A 20810-nucleotide genomic window follows, 5' to 3' on the forward strand; every position below is an offset into this window, starting at 1 on the left:
GTATTTGCTCCCGTCTGCAGTATCGTCTCTCGCGCTTTCACGCACATGCACATACAGATCACTTTTCAACGGCTGATAGTTTGTACAGTGAGTGATTTCTTTCTTTTTTTGTATTTACCATAGCTGAGGGTGGCAGAGAAGGGTTGTTGTTGGTGCTTGCACAAGGAATTAGGCTACACTGATAAGATTGCTTTTGCAGTGCGGCCACTTCCTGCAATGCTTGTGGCATTGACAGCCATTCACTTCCACACCAATAGGAAAGCAGAAGCTCTTCAGAAAGGTGGTAATTTTCACAGAGGCCTAGGGAGCACGAAAATTAGCTGCATCACCATCATCATCAGCCTGATTACACCCACTACAGGGCAAAGGCCTCTCCCATGGAACTTGGGTGCGTGTGTGGCCATATCATTATGATGAATCGCTGAGAACAGCATGGAAAGTACGAATTTGGACTATAGCGAATGGCTCTCACATCTACAAATACTGCAAGGTTGCCTCCTGAATGCTGAGTGGGTACCACTCAGTGGCGTCCAATTGCAGAGGCATCAGATCTCTACGTTAGTTTTTGCTACTACTACATGCTTCCTGAGCACTGTAGCAAATCTTAACATGTCACACCTCACCTTGCAATGCATGAGAATTCAGAACTTTGACACTGGCACTAATCCTGAAACTTTCACTTCTGGTTGCCTCACAAGTGAGTCGGTGAGACACTTGCGAGTCCCACTCACTCACACTGCGTATTTGACTGGTACAGAACATCAAAATACAGGAAGGTTCAAATACTCTTTTTGTCACAAACTTACTCTAAAATTAAAATTAAAAATGCAGAACGAAAATGCCCAAACACTGGAGGAGCAAAATGATAATGAGCACACCAGCGAATGCCAAAAAAAAATTTCTTTCTAGCACTCTACAAAAAGGAACAAACAACTTCAGCATACTTGCAATTAAATAATTTTCTCATGTTCATAAGATTGTTGTTCAAGCATTAACAGCATCAACAAGCATTGCTATGAAACACCTAGCATGTAGCAGTGGATATGAAGGAAGCCTTGCAACATATCAAATATCAAAGGTGCTGTGTCATCTGGTATGTTATGTTGCAAACAACATAAGGATAACCATTGGGATCACATGACTGTCTCTGTAAAGCACTAAGCACAGGCTGCAGATACGAAGTAACGAGAGGTGCATGGGGAAAAACTGATCACTGGCCTAGACCATTTCCGAGAGGGAACACCAAACATATAAAGCTTTAACCCTGTAAAGCCCCGCATATCACCTGTGGAAAAAGCATTTAACCCTTTGTGGTCCCTAGTCCGGTCCCTCCCTCCCGACAACACAACGGTGCCCGTTGTTGAATGATAATAATGATAGGTTTTTGGAAAGGGAATGGCGCAGTATCTGTCTCATATATCATTGGACACCTGAATGGCGCGCCACCGTGAGGGAAGGGATAAATGAGAGACTGAGAGAAGAAAGGAAGAAAGAGGTGCCGTAGTGGAGGGCTCTGGAATAATTTCGACCACCTGGGGATCTTTAACGTGCACTGACATCGCACAGCACACAGGCACCTTAGCGTTCTGCCTCCATAAAAATGCAGCCGCTGCGGTTGGGTTCGAACCCAGGAACTCCAGATCAGTAGCCGAGCGCCCTAACCACTGAGCCATCGCGGCGGGTACCGTCGTTGAATTGTGAGTGTTTTCTTCACTATGCAAGACTTGCCACCTTTTAAATCACATGCACCCCAAATATCATTGAAAGAAAGAAGCACCAAAATAAATCTTCTATGAGATGTTTTTGCAGTTTTCTTTCCGGTACCCAAAACTGCCAAGATAACGAGAGTAACCAACCAATTTCTCGGAAACCAATAATTCGGAGTCTATGGAGTACAAAAGTAGATTTGTCGGACAAAAATATACGCTAGAAAAACAGTAGAGATCGTTTTCTGACCAAAAGTTCATTTTTCCGACTTAATGTAGATGCGAGCAGGCATTGCTGCCACAATCAACCGGTCCCCTGCCGTTGCGAAAGGCATCATCCTGCATATAAAAAGAGGCACTCGGACGGACTGGCTTGGCCTGGCTATTTGGTCATCATCATTGCCACTCAAGATAATGACATAATGGCGCGATTTCCATTGCCATTATAGCTGCCACCAAGGCGAGCTATAAAAACCGGACGATCGCTTTGAGAACGGGAAAGCTGCACTGTTCGCTACGGCTGAGACGCCGCCATCCGCGATGCGGGGCAGATGGGATGGGGTGTGCTTATGGAGGTGCTCGCTTCTGATCGCTTCTTCCTGTGGGTTACCTCTCTTGGTCTTCGCAAGCATCGTTACCAGTGTGGAAACAGACTGTTCACTTCGCGCGGTGCGTGCATTCATTAGCAGCGTGATCTGTGGCCGCATTGCACTACAGTTAAAACTCGATTTAACGAAGTTGAGGGGAGCCGTGAATTATTTCGTTAAATCGAGAACTTCGTTAAATTGAATGAGGCATTTCTTGGGCACATAATTCAGTACATTCGATTACAGTAAAACCTCGTTAAAACGTACCCGCCTAAACAGTACTTTCGTTTTAAAAGTAGTAAAGTCAAGTCCCCGACTGAGCACCCATTGAACATAATGCATTTTGCATCCGCATAAACCGTACCAGCTTATCGCGGTCGTATCGGTTAGCACATACCATTTTCACTTTTCGTCGCACTCGCGCGTGACGAATTCACGCCGGTAGCACCGACCCAAAGGACGGTTCGGCTAGCGGCGCAACAATCTTCCCTAAATACCGCCGACGGGACGGCAAGCCACACAGCTAATGACAAATTGGCGCCAAAGTTGGTAATCATACAACTAGCGCAATCTTTGGGGGTCCGTATGGTCATCGTCATGACCCCCCGCGCTACTTTCGAGTGGGTAGCGCCAACACCACGACCGGCGCCGCTAGCGCGTATGAAAAGAAACAACAAAAATTCTTACTCGACAAGAAAGGCCCGAGGGGACTACAAATTTATTTTCCGCCAAAGAAGTCGGTGATCTTTGCCTGCGTGCGCTTTGTGAGCAACGGCCGCACCGATTTCTCGTAGGTCTGAAGTGCGTCCAGCGCGTCTTCCGTCTCCTCGTGTGCGCCGGCAAAATGTCGCAGCAGATCGAGAGCATCCATCACCTGACCTGGTGTCGGCACGGGAGCTTCGGCACCTGCAGGGTCGTCGGCAGCGTCTTCAGCCGTCACTCCCTCCACGCTTCCTACAAGCCGCAACATATCGGCATCAGTCAAAACTTCCGTTGTGACTGCGTTTGCATCGGCGTTCACGTAGTCTGAGAAAATTATGCCTGTGGGCACTTCATCCACTGAGCGAAGGTGTTCCCAGGCATCTTCATCCTCGTGCACGGCGCTCGCGCAGTCCGGACCAGCTTCGGCAGTTTCAGGGCCTAGTGTACCGAAACCGGCAGTCCTGAAGCAGTTGACAATTATCGACGGCCTCAATGCTCTCCAAGCCGCCGCCACCATCTCAACCGCCATAAAAATATCTATTTTCGTCTCACGCTTCAGCTCCAGGTTGAGGAGAACTCTGTCGACGACTCGACGCTTGTATGCGCACTTCACGCTATTAATTATCCCTTGAACCAAGGGCTGAACCACGGACGTTGCGTTTGGGGGGAAGTAGCGGAGCTCCACGCTGGTCAGCTCGACCTCTGCAACGTAGTGGGCCGTGCAGTTATCCAGCAACAGGCACACTTTCCTTTTCTGGCGACACATGTCGCTGTCAAATACCTTCAGCCATGTAGCGAAAATGGCACGCGACATCCACGCCTTTGAATTGGCAACGTACTTCACAGGAAGCTTTTTGGTGCCTTTAAAACAGCGCGGCCTCGCACTCTTTCCGATGACAAGCGGGTCTCGTTTGTCGGTGCCGTCCATGTTGACGCACAGCAAAAGAGTCAGCCTTTGTTTGCTGTGTTTGCCGCCGTGGCACGCCTGCCCCTTCAGGGCGAGTGTTTTTTTAGGCAGCATTTGGTAGAATAGACCGCTCTCGTCGGCGTTGTAGACGTCGCTGGGGGCATACTTTCCCAGAATGTCGGGCACGTTTTCAAACTGCCAGTCGCCGACTACAGCCATGCTTACGCTGCTCGCTTCACCGCTAAGCACTTTCCCGACGATGCCGTGTCGTTCTTTGAAGCGCGACAGCCAGCTGGGACTTGCCTTGAACTCGTTGTCGCCCAGCAAGCACGCGAAAGAGCGAGCTTTTTGTTGGAGCAGGTCTCCACTCACAGGAATACTATTCTTCGCCCGCAAATCCATAAACCAGGCGAAGAGGGCCTCTTCCATTTTGCTTTGAGGAGTGGTCTTCAGCGTTTTTTTGCGTGAGAGATTCCCCGACGAAGTGGCGCGGAGGATGTCATCTTTCCCTTTCAATATTGTGGAGAGAGTACTCGCTGGAATGCCATGTGATGCAGCCACGTCACATTTCTTCTGTCCACTTGTCACAGCACGAATTATGTCCGCTTTCTCGTCCAGGGTAAGCCTTTTTCGTTTCTTGCAAGGCTCCATCTGCTAGTCAGGAGGGTTAGCGGCGCGCTTGCTCGCACACACCACGTCCGCGTTCACGATAGCAAGGCTAGACTGATGGAGGCCTAACAAGCTGAGCTTGACAAAGACGTGCGTTCAAAGGCACGGGGAAATCCGCACAAGAGCGAACACAGAGCACAACACACAAACACACACACACAAAAAAAAACACGCGAACTGCAACAGCGCCATCTATGAAATGTGGCACGAAACTTTTTTACTGCTGGCGCCATCTCGTGAGCTCGACTCAAAATTAAAACTCGTTTTGCGCCGCGCAGTTTGAAAAAAGCGACGGGATGAAGATGATCCGCGCTGTTACCGCTGACTCGCAATCAATAAATTTTGGGGTGCTGTCTACAAAATAGACCAAAAATTAACACTTTTTCACCTTTATTTCTCGAAAAAACGTTCGTTAAGGGGGGATGCGGGGCTAAAATACCGATTTTCGGAAAAAAAATGTGTTTTAAAGCTTGAGTTGTTTTGGATTGCTGGTTTAATGAAGAATATTCTCACCAAGTTTGGTTGTTATCGGAGAAGTAGAAAAGAAGAAAATGAATTTTTTTCACGACGCAGTGGGGCGCATTTGCCGTCGAAGGCGTCTGTGAACGCTCTTTTCAAGACGCGGCCGCGGTGCGGGCAAAAAACCGAACGTGAAGTGAATGCCTGTGATAGAAAGTTTGTTTTTCGCGCTGTTTAGTGACGGAATACTTTCCATCGAGACTATGCAAGGCAACTATCGAAGAACTAAAAAAGAAAGGCATATTACTGGCCGCAGAAACCGAAACAGGAGCTCGAACCGAAGCAGTGGGTGGCAAACCGAAACAGGAACTCGGATTGGCGGAAATGTACCACGTGACCACCCAACGCTGTTTTCGCGCCATTTGGAGTCGTTCCTGCTTTGGTTGCGCTCGACGCTTCGATCATCGGGTGGCCGGTGGTGTGACCCGAAGATGCCCGCAACGAAGGCTTCGACACGGAAAAGCTTCGGGAAGCGAAAACGCACGACGAAAGCGAGAGGCCTAAACAGCACTGGGCGACCGCCAGCAAGTGAGCGTCTGCCTGTGCGTTCGCCAAGCCCAAGCCTGCTGCCGGCGGCTGATGCGAACCCTACAAGCTCCGATGGTGGTTCGTCACCTATGGAAATGTCTACTGGTTCTGCTGATGGTGGTGAGTGCCAATTGACGACATTTGAAAGGAAGGTCGCGCTACTTTGCCAGGGTCCTGCCGACGAAAGCGAGGAAACGCCGGAGCCCAGCGGCTACCGTTTTGTAAAAGTTACAGCCATCAAGGCGGTGGTAACATCGCTTCTGTGCCCGCATTGTCACGGACAGTCGTTGGACTTGGAAGAAATCGGTGCGGGTGTGAATCTGGAGTTTGTCGTGATGTGTAGATGGTGTGGTGAAGTCAAGAAGGCCGCGCATGCTCCACCTGTGAAGTCCAGTCGGCAGCCTGAGCTTTCATTGCGCCTCGTGGTTGCAAGCCGTAACTGCGGCATGAACTACAAAACCATGGCAAACTTTTTTTGCGGGTATGGACGCGCCAATGCCCATGCACCACAATACATACCAAACAGTAGCGGAGAAGGTGCACAGAGCCGCTATGGAAGCTGCGTCTGATGTCATGCGCGAAGCCGGAGCCGCTGTGAGGGCAATCAACTCCGTTGCTGGCTCCACTCAACTTTTGGACGTGTGTGTAAGTTATGACGGAACTTGGCATAAACGCGGCCACACCTCACACTTTGGGCTCGGCATTGCTATCGAGCTGGAAACTGGGTTGGTGCTGGATTTTGCTGTGCAATGCAACTATTGCCATGGCTGCAACTATGGTCCCAAAGAAGGTGAAGATGGACATCAAGATTGGAAAAAAGCACACAGTGAGGTCTGCCAGAAGAACTTCAGTGGATCGTCGAATGCCATGGAAGTTGAAGCTGCAGGCATAATATTCAGTCGCTCTAAGGAGCTTCACAACATGCAATACACCACAGTGCTCTGTGATGGCGACAGCAAATCATTCCTGCATGTCTCCAGCCTGCAGCTGTATGATAAAGAGATTGTGAAGGAAGACTGCATAAATCATGTCGCAAAACGTGTTTATGCTGGAATTGAAAAACTAAAGAAAACGATGAAAGGTCTAGGAGGCAAGGGGAAGCTGACGCAAAGCGTGGTAAAAAAACTCACTGCTTACTATGCATCTGCCCTGAAAGAAAATGCTCCAAATGTGACAAAAATGCAACGAGGAGTATTTGCGACACTTTTTCATTCCTACTCGACGGACGAAGTCCCACGACATGACGCTTGTCCACATGGTGAGGACTCATGGTGCCACTACAATCGGCACAAAGCCCTAGTTGAAGCTGGTAAGCCATCAGTGCCAAGACCCCATCGTCCACCTTTCAGCAGAGACGTTGCCAAAGAGCTTGTGCCTCTCTACAACCGGCTTAGTAAGCCAGAGCTCCTTGCACGATGCTCAAGAATGCAGACACAGAATGCAAACGAGTCTTTCAATGCGCTAGTGTGGAAGAAGTGCCCGAAGACCCAATTCGCATCCCTGAGAACCGTGGAGACTGCAGCAGCCTTGGCTGTACTAGAATTTAATGAGGGTGCACGTGGCATCGAGAGAGTATTTGACAAGCTGGAACTAGAACATGGAGTCCAGACGATGAAGCACGTCCAACAAGCAACCCATCAAAGCATTGCCCGAGCGAAGGCAAGGGCGATGGACAGCTCTAAAGTTGAGAAAAAGAAAAGAAGGCTTGAAGCAATTGCCACAGAACAGCGTCGCGTTGAAGATGAGGGCCCGACCTATGGAGCAGGGCACTTTGATTAATTTTTTTTTACCACAAAATAAAATAGCATGTTCTCAAATCTTTGAACTCATTTTTCTGAGTTTGCACTTTTTGGGGAAACAAAACCGTTAGGAAAACAATCATTTCTAAACTACATTGCCAAAAGATGCTTTCAAGGTGGTTTATAGACTGAAATTTTCTCAGGAACAAGATAAGATACTTTTTAGGGTGCTAAATAGTTTCTAACAGAAAATATTTTGAGATGTCTGACATGTAATGACAACAAAAAAATTGAACTTTGTTTTTAGATTGATGACATTTTTACAGAAATTGCATAAAAAGCATGCGAGCGGTCTTATCTTGCACTATGAACCATCTAGAAGACATCTAATTACAAACAGTTGATATATCTCCATTATTTTTGAAATGATAGTTTTCCTAAGCTGAGACACATGATTGCTGAATATGAGAGCTATAACTTTTTGTCTGTTTGAGCTAGCGCATTGAAACTTTGAATATATTCTAATGAGCAGATTATAAACAGTCGCTGAAGATTTGATAAAAATTGATGCAGTAGTTCAAAAGTTGACTCTTGAGCCTAGCATCCCCCCTTAAATCGGGACAGATCACGGAATCGGTTTCGTTATTTCGGGTTAGTCAAAGCATTGAACCCTATGGGCATCTGAGGGGGAATTAGGATACCTTCGTTAAATCGAGATTTTCATTAAATCGGGTTTCGTTAAATCGAGTTTTGACTGTATATGGAATTGTGACGTGAGATGGTGCGCACATGACGAAAAGTGTGACTGTGGCTCAGATACAGTCTAATATTATCACTTCAAAGCAGAACATGGGGAGCAGGAAAAATTGATTTTTAAAGTCAGTTTTTGCAGAAAAGCTACATTTTTGAAGTTCACAGATTTTTCGGCCTGTTTGGTTATTCAGACCATTTTACGGGTCCCACTGAGTCCAAAAATTTCGTCTCCAGCTGTACTTTTGGACCGGAACAGCCACAAAGTGGGCAACAGTATTGGACCACGGGGGGTTGAAAATGTTAACTCCAAGGTCGAACTACATGAATTACTAACGCACTTTCAGAAACAGCCTTTCCTAACATATATATCATAGTGAGGTAAAACTGTCACCTGTAAGAGGTGCAGGAGGCCTGGTGAGAGAGAGAAATTCATGCAGAAGCTATGCCCAATGGCAAAACGTCCAAAACATTTCAGCGGTCATAATACTGCACAGTCATGTGATGAAGCAGCCTTGAATTTGCTCTTCATTCACTGCACATGCCTTCATACTTGTGCACAGCTTCACCGTGTTTAGACGACCAGAAATAACCAAAATCGGCTAGCATTAACTGCAAAGTAATCATGTTTTTCAAATAAATCTCCCAGTTCCTATGTTACTGCAATGATGCAACCATTAGAGACAAAATCCTGCAAGTTTATAACTTTTATACGATGTTTTCAATGCCTGGGCATTACAGGGCAACGCCTAAGTGGTAAGCCACTCGCAATAAGTCCCTGCTCACCTAATTCACTTCTCCCTTGGGCACTAATGAAACTGACAGCTCTCAAGTTGACCGCCAAATCAAGTATGTGCAGTACCACTGTGTTATGACCCGCACTGACTTTCGAATGTGACACCATTGACCTCGTCAGAGTGGAAAGGAGGCCAAGGTCGGGTGCTCACCAAATATCGGGTGGTGTGCTGGCAGCAAAGACTCCAGGGCGAGCTCCTCTGTGTCCTTGGCGTCCAGGTTGGAGCCCGAGCAGATGGCGACCAGTGCCTCAGCCAGGACCTTGGCCTCAGCTGGACCAGACTCTTCTGCCTACGGCACAGTGGACAAGAGAGCATGGGTGGAAGGCTGTCACGCACTATTCTTGAAGCAAGCATAATACGACAACAAGAGTGTGGTCTGCACTGCACGTTCTCAGCACCTCCTGTACTGTACATGCCTATGGAAAGGGTGATGTGCCTTCAAACTGTGCAAGTTGCCCAATAAGATACGAAAGGACTGACTTATGAAAAAGCTGTGGTCAAGTAGGTAAGATATTTGATTGAACCTTAAAGGGAAGGAGAAATAGCGTATGCCCTGTCCTCGACCTTTCTGCGTGCTGTCTCAATGCCATGTTTTTTGTTAATATCTTAAATGGACAATAAGGAGAATATTCAGTCAGGCTAGACTGGTGAGCTAGAATCATGTGATAGCAAATACGTCATTTTTACCACAAATAAAGCTTTTATTACAAGCTAAAAAATTGCACAAAAGTGAAGTATACGTGGTCCCATAACGTGCGGATTCGTACAACTGTGGCTGGTGACGTATTTACAGTAGAATCTCGTTGATACAATTCTCACGGGCACTGAAAATAAAAACGTATTATCTGAAAATCGTATTACCCAAAACGGGCTCCAAAAGATCGCGAATAATACATACTTGGCACAGAACTTACTTTTATTAAAGCACTTTAAAATAATCCATCACTTTGCGCTGCACTTTTTGTTTTTCGATGTCCCGCAGCAAGCTTTTTTGGAACATGTAGAAGCAGTTTCACTACCGAGCTCCGCAGTTGCGACAAAGCCACGCTGCGTGTACTAAGCTTCGAGTGCATCGTCAGTATTTAATGGCCGACGATCGCCACTGCAATCTACGGCATCTTGGTTGTCATTGTCATCGCTCTCCTCTTCAGCGGTAACATATGCTATGATGTCTTGGACAGTGCGTAATTCGCATGTCGCCAGTTGGTCGTCCGCAGATACAGACTCTTCAGGAGACACGTCGACGTTGAGTCACCCCAGTCCGGGATGTTAATCTCTGCGCCGTCATCTTCGTTTTCCACCGTATCACCAGACGCACAAAGAAGCCACACTTCTTGAAGCAGTTGGCGATGGTTTTGGACGCGATCCCATGACATCGCCAGAAAATGGATGGCATCAAGAAGATTCACCTTCAAGCTGGCATCTTTCCGGTCAATCTCGGCCAAAAAGCGTCTGACCAACAAGCTCCTGAAGTGAAATTTGACATTTCTTATGATTCCTGCATCTAGGGGCGGTAGGAAGATTACTTTCACGTTCTAGAGCCATGAAGTATCAACAGGGTGCGCGGCACAATTGTCGAGAAATAGAAGAATTTTACGGAACTTTACAGAGAATTTTATGGAGCCAGACCGAGCCTCGAGCATACAAAGCGCGCGTCGCCGCCTCTTCAGTCCGACCGTGCCTGGGGTTTCGCTCGATGCGATAATTTCAGTAGCTTTGCCCACCCGCTGCAAAGGACTGGCTCTGATGTCATCATCATCATTGAAGCGATGTGGTCCTTACACGCATCTAGCAAAGGTCATGTCCAACATCGAAAATCGGTCACGAGCGCTAGGAGAGTTACGACTACTGCAGCTACTGCTGGATCCCACTAGGACACTATTGCTGCCTCCTGGCACGAAAATCGAAACCGTGCAAGATTAAATCGAAACCGTGCAAGATTTACACACGTTTCTGTGATCGTATTATCCAAACCCACGTGGAAATATGATCTTATTAGCCGTACAGAAATGCATTACCTCTATAGGGCACCGGCCGGGAACAAAAAAAAAAAAAACAAACATATTATGCCGAAAACGCATTTAGCGGAATCGTATCAACAAGAATTCACTGTATGCGCTTTCTTGAGAGACACCACTTTACCGTCAAAGGGCAATTACAGTCCTAATACAAGGAAGCAGTGTGGCAAGCGCAGCCAAGAGTGCAATGAATCTCATAATTACAACAGCACAAAAGAGAAAAACAGATGACGGAGAGAAAGGCTAGATGGAAAAACGAGCACTGAATGTTTCACCTCCCATTTTGTATGCTCAGGCTGCGTGTTGCTGTTGTATGCAGCAAGTCAACCAAGTTGGTTCCAGATCGGAATCAAGACGAAGACATGAGTGCAACGATGCGATCGAGCGCGCGACAGCCTGTAATGACAGTTCTGTCGACGACTTGGTGCGACCGGTGCAAAACGGCTCATCTGGCCCATTTTTCTGTGTGCTTCACTGATGAAGCCGTAAACTAGCAATGACGCGCAAAACTGGCTCCCTGGGTCAGTGGACACTTCGAACGCGCTTTCACGTATGTGGCAGCAGTGTCCACCCGTAAAAAACTGTGCTTTTGCACAATATTTCATACTCAGCAATGCTAAACCACCAGCCATTTTTTTTCCTTTATGGTGCAAATTCATAGTACATAGAGGCAATGCTGCTGCAGAGTGACAGCAGTTCTAGGGGAAGTCTGGACAGAGAGACATGTTGCTGACATGGCCATTCTGCGTACCACAAAACGTCTTTGAAGTTTCGGAACAGCCATATTTCTGGTGCGTCGTCCAAATCATTGTTTTCGAGGAGCGTGTGACGTCTACTTAACGCGCAGAGTGTGGAGCACTTGCACGCCTAGTCTAAAGCCGCTTCTTCGATGCTGAAAAGCCTTGCTGCAGGCGGTAACTTAACTAATTCTCGCAGAACAAAAACAGCCATTTTTATAACATATGGAGAAAAGAACTTATCTAATTTGTGAAAGCCAGAGTAGCAGACGCATTTATTACGCGAATGTGTCACTTGTGAGAGATTTTCGATTATATGACGGTTTCACTCAGTCCCCTGAAAGTTGTATAATCGAGGTTCTACTATAGTAGGAAGAGATATTAATACGAAAAAATATACTACAGTAAACGCTCGTTAATTCGAACTTCACGGGACCAGGAAAAAAGCTTGAATTATTCGATGTTCGAATTATCGAATGGCCTCGAAAAAACTGACAAGGACCATTTGCATTATGGTATATGTACCAAATTTACTCGCGTAATGAACCCACCACCCACCCACAATTTTTGCCTAAGAATTTGAAAAAAAAAAAAAAGCGTCAGTCGTTAACGCTTTCCTCCGTTTCACACCGCCGCGGTCCACAAAGCATTTCTTGGCAGTGCGCCAAGATGCTGCCCAGTGATAACATTGATAACATCACGGTGTGTTTACCTTTTGACCTTAGCTCTAGCAAGGGGAGGGGGAGGGAAGCGAACTTTGCAGAGTGCCAGCGCTTGTCCGGTTGTGCAAGCCTCATTTTCAGTACGTTCACCTTAAGAGTGACCCACATGGAGCGAACTTGCGCTGCAGATTTTGAGCGGCGCGGCGGAAAACGGGCGGCTGCCGCCAGTCCGCTGCCGCCAGGATTTAGAAATGCCGTGATTCCATATGCTTAGTAAAATGCTGAAAAGAACAGCTGTGCATTTACAATTGAGCTATTATTTACTCTATAACGACAAAGAGGACGAATTATTCTTTGTTACCCCTTTCTGAACCAAAATAGTTAACCTGCTTGAACCTCCCACGCTTCCTGACGTCAACCGAAAATCCAGAAGCATTCTAAAAATATGGCACGTTTCATCGCTAAAATTTTGTGCTGCGGGCATCTTCAGACAAAGCAAAAGCTTCGTACGACTTTTGTTTGCCGTGAACATGAGGAACAGTGTAGTGGCAACGACGAGTTCGTGGTGAAGCGAGAGGCCGCTTCGGCGTTGGCCGCTTCCAGCCAGTGGCTGACCGCCGGGTGATGCTAAAAGCCCGCGTCATGATCGCGACTGACCACGTGCTTCTGTTGGTGACTGATGGGTGGAAGGATGAACGTCCCTCTCAAAGAAAAAAAAAAAGTTTTTCGCACGTAATTTGTAGGACCCGTCCGAAGTCATAGCCTTTCATGAGCGTCGGCTGGGACCGCGCCGACAGTACTTATCCGTATTTCCAAATTAACAGGGCTTGAATTAACGAGTATTTAGTTGTGAGTTTCAGAGGCTGTGCGGAAATGAGTGTAGGCAGCCGCCACCGCGGCTGCCAACCCGTACCCTCCGGTGCCGCCGGCCGCCGCGCCGGTGATGGCGCCATTTAGGCTTTACCCACTCATCCACGGTTTTATGTGGTTCCATCTTCTGTCCCCGTTTAGGACGTGCGCAGCCTCTAAGCGGAGGTGCATTTTTTTTTTTTGGTCACATGCTGTGTGCCAAGCCGCCCAGACGTGGCGGCGCGTAGTTCGAATTATCTGTAGCAGAACTGAATCACTTTCGAATTAACGGGCTTTTTCATACACAGATCTCTATGGAGCTTGGCGGACCAAGTAGTGCAGTTCAAATTATCCGAAAATTCGAATTATCGTGGTTCGAATTAAACGAGCTTTCACCGTATTTGAACTTTCACAGATGGATTCTTGCTAACCTATCATTTTCTTTTGTTAACAAATATTGTGCTACTTTATAACAAGTAGGCGCGTGAGCTCTTCCCGAAAGTAAGGTTTTGTGAAAGATTACACAAGGAGGCCCCATGCTTGCCTTCTCCTTGATGTGGCCGTCGACAAAGCCCGAGAACTCGCGCAGCAGGAAGCAGGCGAGGGAGGTGCCACTGAGCACCGAGACCAGCTTGCGCACCGTGTTCTGGGCCGACTGGCGCACAGGGTGGCTGGTGTGGCTCAGGGCCTTCAGCAGCGGCACCACAAAGGGCCTGGGCACACAGAGACGGGGCAGAGGGTCACCTTTGTTCCTTTTACGAAGTTATCGTGTAGCAGCAACACAGCGGTGCAAATGAGGCCATGGGTTCTCACTTGAGGTTCGCAAAGCAGGAGTCAGGGTAGTCGAGGATCATCCGTGTGATCAGCTGCAGCACCAAGAGGTAAGCTGGAAAGGAGAGAAGGAGAGGGGACGATTAACCAGATGGTTACCTTACACCCCGACAACTTTTTCTGGCAATGGAGCGGAAGATATGGAGCCGAAAGACGGCTTCTTTTCCAACGTAGTGGAATATATAGTCACCACCTGCAGTTATTAGTTTTCTCTTAAAACATAGCAGACTGTCAATATTTCTCATTTAAGGCATACTTCAAACAAAACTGCCAACTTTCAACATTAGAGGTTAAAGAAACACCAGTTTTCTTAATTAAAATGAAACTGATGGTGCGTCTTGCTACAAGAAGGCTCCATAGATGGCTCAAGCTACAGCAGGCAACGCAATGAACAACCATACAAAGAGAGCAATGCACCAGACGGCCAGGCCAACCAGGCACACCATCATGTAGCCAAACTGATGCCCCACCCCTGCAGCCTTCAATTCATTGCCAAGAAGGGCTGTCGCAGAGTATGTACGTGACAAACTGTTGACACAAAAAGTGCTAAAAATGCACACCTGGCAACAAAACACCAGAAAACCTAAGTGATAGAGAGGATTTCATTGACTTAACAAAACTGGTGACACAAAATGCAACAGACCAGCCAGCCCAAACTAAAGAGAGCAGCACAAGCTGTATGTGAATGATGAACACATATACAGCTCAATAATTCTTGATCCCCCCCCCCCCCCCCCCCCCGACATACCTGCTGCTGCTTTCAGCACATACATACCCTATGTTGTGAAGTTGTGAATAAAACATTCATGTCACGTTAGAAAAAATACCGTAAAAACCGGAATGTAGGTCGAACTTTTTTTCAAAAAACCGTGGCAAAAAGTCGACCCCCATTTTATATACTGGCCATTGGCGGAAAAACTACGAAGTCTTGCAACAATGGGCGGTTGAAGTCAACAGCCTCTATCACCATCGCCATCAGCAGCAGCACGGCGTGGCGATGTTGTCACACCGCCAATATGCGTATCCATTGTTGCAAAGATATTTTGGTTAGAGGCTGCTTTTTCACGTTTTGTTTCAAAATGACCAGAAGCCGACGGCAATTCACTGTTGCCTTCAAGAAAAACGCGATTGAGTACGCGGAAGCTCACAGCAACCTAACGGCACAGCATGAATTTGGAGTATCCGAAAGGGGCATTCAGTACTGGCGAAGGCAGAAGCTGCGTATTACAACTTGCAGCAACCAGAAGAAAACGTCATTTCGTGGGTGGCCCACAGTGTATCCAGAATTGGAAGGAAATGTGGTGCTGCGTGCAAGATCGCTGCCTGTGACTGCCGAATGCATCCGCGTGAATGCGGTAGAGATCGCGCGTGCCTCTAGACTCACGAGGGCGCAATTCAAGAGCTCGCCATCCTGGGCGCGGCGATTCATGAAGAGGAAGGGCTTTGCTCTACAGCGCCGTACTTCTGTGTGCCAGAAACGAACACGTGGGCCAATGGGCACGCGATACTGTTACAAAACTGGCCGGGTGTAACATTTAAATGAAAATAAATACTGCCACCATTGTGCAACCTGTTGAGTCACATGTGTTTCAAGGTAAGGATGTCTTTGGGTACTTTTTCCAGTGAAAAAAAATTTTTTCATTTTTAGAATTGGTTAGTTAGGGGGTCGACCTATATTCCGGTCCGACCTATAGTCCGGTTTTTACGGTAACGTGGGTTTAATGTTCCAAAGCGACAAATAGACTTTGGGGAATGCCGTAGTGGAGGAGGGCTCCTTAAACGTGCGTTGATATTACACAGCAAAAGGGCGCTTTTGTACTTCAGCACCATTACAAAATGGCTGCCTCAGCTAAGATTGAACAACAAACTGCCTTGGGGTCAGCAGCCAAATACCCAAGCTGCTGAACCACTGTGACAAGTAAGAAAACACACTTGGCTATTGGCTCTACAAGATTCTTGAAAACTTTGCACATGGCAATCATGCGTTTAAAACCACCAACACGGTTGTTACGCTGATATAAGCTGATGCTTCCACCCAAATAATGAAAATGGAAGGCCGTTAAGAACCACAGAACTACCGAAACCATGGTAGGGTACGCCTTAAGTGATAAGCTAAGCCCCTGCTTGCCGAGAAATGATAAAAAACGCTATTCTCACTGTCTTCTGATGCCGCCTGCAGAAATTTTTCAGCAAAGAAAGGCTGCTTCTCGGGATCTAGAAGCTGTGTGACCATGCTCTTGATCTTGTTTTCTGCAACAGAAAGAAAAAAAGAAGAACAGATGGTGTCATTGCTGATCAAGCAAAGAGAACAGCAACACAAAAAAAATTCATGGTAATTCAAATTTATGACCACTCACATTAAGTTAACTTAGCCAGTAAGCAAACTCAACTGTCTACCTCAGCCATCCTTTAAGTTTTTGGCAGAAATTAAGTTTACCAATCTTAATCCACAAAGATGTGCACAGCTAATATCCAGTGTCATATTCATGAGCTGATTATATGGGAATGGCAGTGCCACCAGTACTGGTAAAGCTGCCAACAACGAAACACAAAGGGATAGGGATTTCGACAAGCATGCAAGACGGACTATAGTAACCGCAATAATCACCGAACCGTTTCGGTGCGAAGTTATCTGTCCTGCATCAAACGTGCATTTTTTCCAATAAATTTCACCTGAAGCCCGTCCTTGTTCTGTCCTTATCCTTCTATATTTGCTAGTGTTCAATTTTCACACGGTAGTCTTATGACGTACCAACTCTGCTAACACTATTATTCAATAAGATGCAACAAGAGCACCAAGGTGAATGAGGTCAGTGTCAAAGAGGGGTGGTGACACCAGAGGGCAAAAAAAAAAAAAACTCTAGGCAAGCACAGAGTAAAAATTTACTGAAGTGCAAACCCGCTGTCCCATGATGCACAATGTTGCATGCAATGAGCGCTGTGGAGCTACATGCATGCTGGCACCATTTTGACGTGAGAAAGACACACACCTCTACGGATCTTTATCATTTGGGGCACTAACTAGTATTACTGCAAGCCATTTATTTAATGCCTGTAAACGTACATGCACACTTCACATGTCCCTGCCTACCCCCTGTTCTCCTCTGTCTGCAACAAAACACATTGCGGGAAGTGTGCATTCCGTGCTGCCAGGTGAAAGTGAAGCCTGATCCGTCAATGTTGCCACTTTCCGGTGTGGCGTTAGATTGTCACCAATGACTACTGGCCCTCTTCCATGCAAGACGAACACCTGCTTGTGCTGAGACTGAGGTGTGCATGCTCTTACCGGAGGGGGATCCAGCCGGCTGCAGGCGGAACAGGAGGCAGGCGGCAGCCAGGCCCTCGCAGACGGGTCCCGGCTGCGACGGCTGGGCCAGTGCCCGCTCCACGGCCTTCAGCACTAGACCCAGGACGGGCTCCACCTGATTGCAGTCTGGCATGCCTGCACGTGGCACAGAACCCAGAGAAAAAAAGACTGACAAATGTACACGGCACAGCACAGTCACATGCCACTGGCAACGCAGCAGCCAGAAACAATACCACACCACTGCACAGTTCTCATCAAGGAGGCAAGGACGGAGTCACATAATTTTACACCACTGAAACCTGCAAGAAGCAGCAAGGCAGGACAGGATATTTTGAATGTCTGGTTGTCAGCTACAGGTAATAGCAAGTCACTTGCTTTCCCTTGCGTCACTGATTCGCTAGCAGGGCGCGTTGCTTGGATCAGTACAGTCGGAATACACGGCTCCTCACTCACCGTGGAAGGCTGAGATCATGCACTGCAGGTGTCCGTATCGCACAGCAGAGGTGGCAGTCTTGTGCTCCATGCCTTCCTGCGTAGACACACAACGGTGCACCAAAACTGAGTAAATAGTAGTTCCATGCAAGAAGGTGTGGTACAGCATGTGCAGTTTAACATTTCAGAGTGGCACATGCACTATTAGACGCCAGCGTGGAGTGCTCTGGATTAATCTCAAGCACCCGGGGACCTTTAACATGAACTAACATCACACAGCACACGGGTGCCTTTCGTGTATTGCCCCTATCAAAATGTGAACAGCAAAACGAAAATTCGATCCCAAGACCAAGGGCTCAGCAGCCGAGTGCCACAGCCCTTATCAGCAACTGTGGCGAGTCCATGCAAACAGGGCAAATAATTTCTTCCGAGTCGTAGACCTTTCTACTGCTATTTCATGGAAGTCACTCAGTTCATGCCTGAGGAGACTACCCATGCTTGTGAAGACATGATCAAGGAGGAAAGCCACTACAGCTAAATCGAAAATTTTTCAGCATCCAGCAGCCATCTTTGGTTTATGGTTTATGGGTGTTTAATGTCCCAAAGCGACTCAGGCTATGAGGGACGCTGTAGTGAAGGTCTCCGGAAATTTCGACCACCTGGGGTTCTTTAACGTGCACTGACATCGCACAGCACACGGGCCTCTGGAATTTCGGCTCCATAGAAATTTGACCGCCGTGGCCGGTATCGCACCTGCGTCTTTCGGGTCAGCAGCCGAGCACCATAACCACTGAGCCACCGTGGCGGCTAGCAGCCATCTTTCATCGCTTTCACAGAGTAATGTAAAGCTGCTGTATGAAGTTACAAGCAGGAAATGCATGAACGTGTTGCTATGCTGTCAAATAGTACTGAACAAATCCCCTTCACAAGGTTGCCAACCTTTTCCTAAACCCGCTGACAGTGTGTCTGCAAGGTGAATACTGGCAATATGACACCAGTCACAGAGATGACTGTGAACTCAGAAAACCGTGAATGCTTGGGAGGATTGAGGATGCAAAGCCATTCCTCTTTCCAGAGGTTACTGTCGCTGAGGATGCATAACGAGGCATAATATACAGCAGGCCTCACAAGCAAGCACCTTGGGCCATACACCTTTGACAGGTGGTGTACATTAGAGAGATGCAGAGGGCAATTCCATGAATGTTTTTCACTCTGCAAAAATAAATTCTAAGACCCTTTCCAACTATGCTGACGTTTTGTCTGGCAGCAAAAGTCCCGTTTATCGCTGAAAAAAACTGGGTTTAAATATGCAACATTCTTTTTCCAGCTCAATTCTAACTTGTGACATTAAGGCCAAAAGGTGACTCTAATTCCCATTTGGACGTGAATCCTCAAAGATCTTCAAAGATATATCTTTAAAAACCCGTCTCTATGCACTGTTGTTTGCTTGTGGAAACAGCCAGTGGCGGCAACACCTGCATTCCATTTCCTAACCTTTTGTACCTTATAAAGGCTCAGTGAAAGTGATCTCTCTGTCATTAGAACACGGTGCCCTGTTGATACACACCAACTTCAACCTATCCCCTGAGTCCTTTTAAACCATGCTGCACAAAATATGCATATAAGAAGGCAAGTTTTTTTCTCCTTTAGAGGCACGAACGCATGCACAAAAATTTTGCAGTATAGTCACTGACTGATGTTTCTGACTCAGCGGGACCTGGCAAATAAACCGAATAATAGAACAATCTGAAAAATCCAAGAACTTCAAAAAGTTACTTTGCTGTGAAAAACCGGCCAGAAAAATTGAATAATTTCGCAATTTCTGACGTTCCACAAAGATTGGCTTGTATTTAACATTAGCTTGTATTAAGTCGGAGTCAAGCTTTTGTCAAGTCCATTTATACCAGGATGAGAAACAAGAAGGTTCCTAAGGCACAATGGTATGCTTACCTTGAAGCCAGTCAGCAGGAACGCGGGTGGCTCCTGGGTAAACCGTGCACACCACTTCGACATCATTTTGAGCGTCAGCAGCAAGGTGCCTTCGTGCACTGCACACAAAATGAGGCGGCAGCTCAGCCCATAATTACGCACAGGTTGGGGAGAGAAACGGAGAAATAAGACTCCAACCACATGAGAGTTAAAACCAGACTAAAATGAAATTCACTGGACTCACGAGAAATTTCACTAAAGCAGGATGAACCAGATCAGGTGCTGCATGAACTATGTTTATTTCCAGAAATCAGACAGCTTTGGCTTGTTTACCACATTCAACACCACTGCTGTGGCAAGATTTCCTGCACCCTAATAATGGGCTGCATTGTGGCCTCGCTGTCGTACGCTCTAATAAAATCCCTATCCCTCGAGGCCCCACAGATATCAATGATTGATAACCAATACTGAAGCTGCCAATACGTTGTTACGCCTTGTGGCTAAGTGGAAGTGAAATATCAGTTGTCGGTGGTTTCACCAACAAAAGATAGTCATGACCATAAAGAAGAATTTGGTCCTGAGCGACTAGTCCTCGCTTCAGAGAGCATAAACATGCAAAAAATGTTGTTCACACTTTATAGTTCGTTTTTATTCTGTCCAGTGCCCATAAGCTCTTTATAGCCCGAGATGCGAAAAAAAAAGGACGAGTGTGGCCACCCTATTCCCATCATGAAAAGTGAGGGTGTGCGAATATTCAGAAATTCAAATACGAATCAACAGTGTCGATTATTTACTTCAAAAGTCCGGCAGCGAGCAAACACTGCCAGCTTTCATAAATCAGACCGTGGTAAAACTACAACTGAAAGTTAAAAAAACAGTACAAATGCATCCTTTCCGCTTTCTTCTGCGTCATTTATCACGTGGACTGGTCTCATTGGGACGCTCACAAGTCTTGGACTTCCCATGAAATTCTGGAAATGGGCTTTCCCACGTCACGCACTTGAAAACAAGATGGCCGACCACCCACTTCGAACAATCACAATGCAAAAGCATGCGGTTTTTTGTTGATCCTTCTATAATATATTTCACATACTTAACATACACACCTATAGCACTAGCTTGAGCTCCGCCATTTCGTTTT

General features: G+C 46.9%; 1 protein-coding gene across 1 annotated transcript in view; it reads right to left on the reverse strand.

Annotated features, from left to right (window-relative positions):
- The window catches only part of l(3)80Fj (lethal (3) 80Fj), a 114590-nt gene that overhangs the window by 72054 nt on the left and 21726 nt on the right, over positions 1–20810 (reverse strand). Inside the window, exons 12-18 of the mRNA XM_077654937.1 lie at positions 19691–19788; positions 17762–17837; positions 17288–17443; positions 16159–16251; positions 13984–14056; positions 13715–13883; positions 9055–9193 (exon numbers count right to left, since the gene is read on the reverse strand). Coding sequence (XP_077511063.1) covers positions 9055–9193; positions 13715–13883; positions 13984–14056; positions 16159–16251; positions 17288–17443; positions 17762–17837; positions 19691–19788 — 804 coding nt within the window. The remainder of the gene's footprint in view (positions 1–9054; positions 9194–13714; positions 13884–13983; positions 14057–16158; positions 16252–17287; positions 17444–17761; positions 17838–19690; positions 19789–20810) is intronic.

Source organism: Amblyomma americanum, chromosome 2, assembly GCF_052857255.1.
Source record: "Amblyomma americanum isolate KBUSLIRL-KWMA chromosome 2, ASM5285725v1, whole genome shotgun sequence".
In the NCBI taxonomy this organism is placed as follows: Eukaryota; Metazoa; Arthropoda; class Arachnida; order Ixodida; family Ixodidae; genus Amblyomma; species Amblyomma americanum.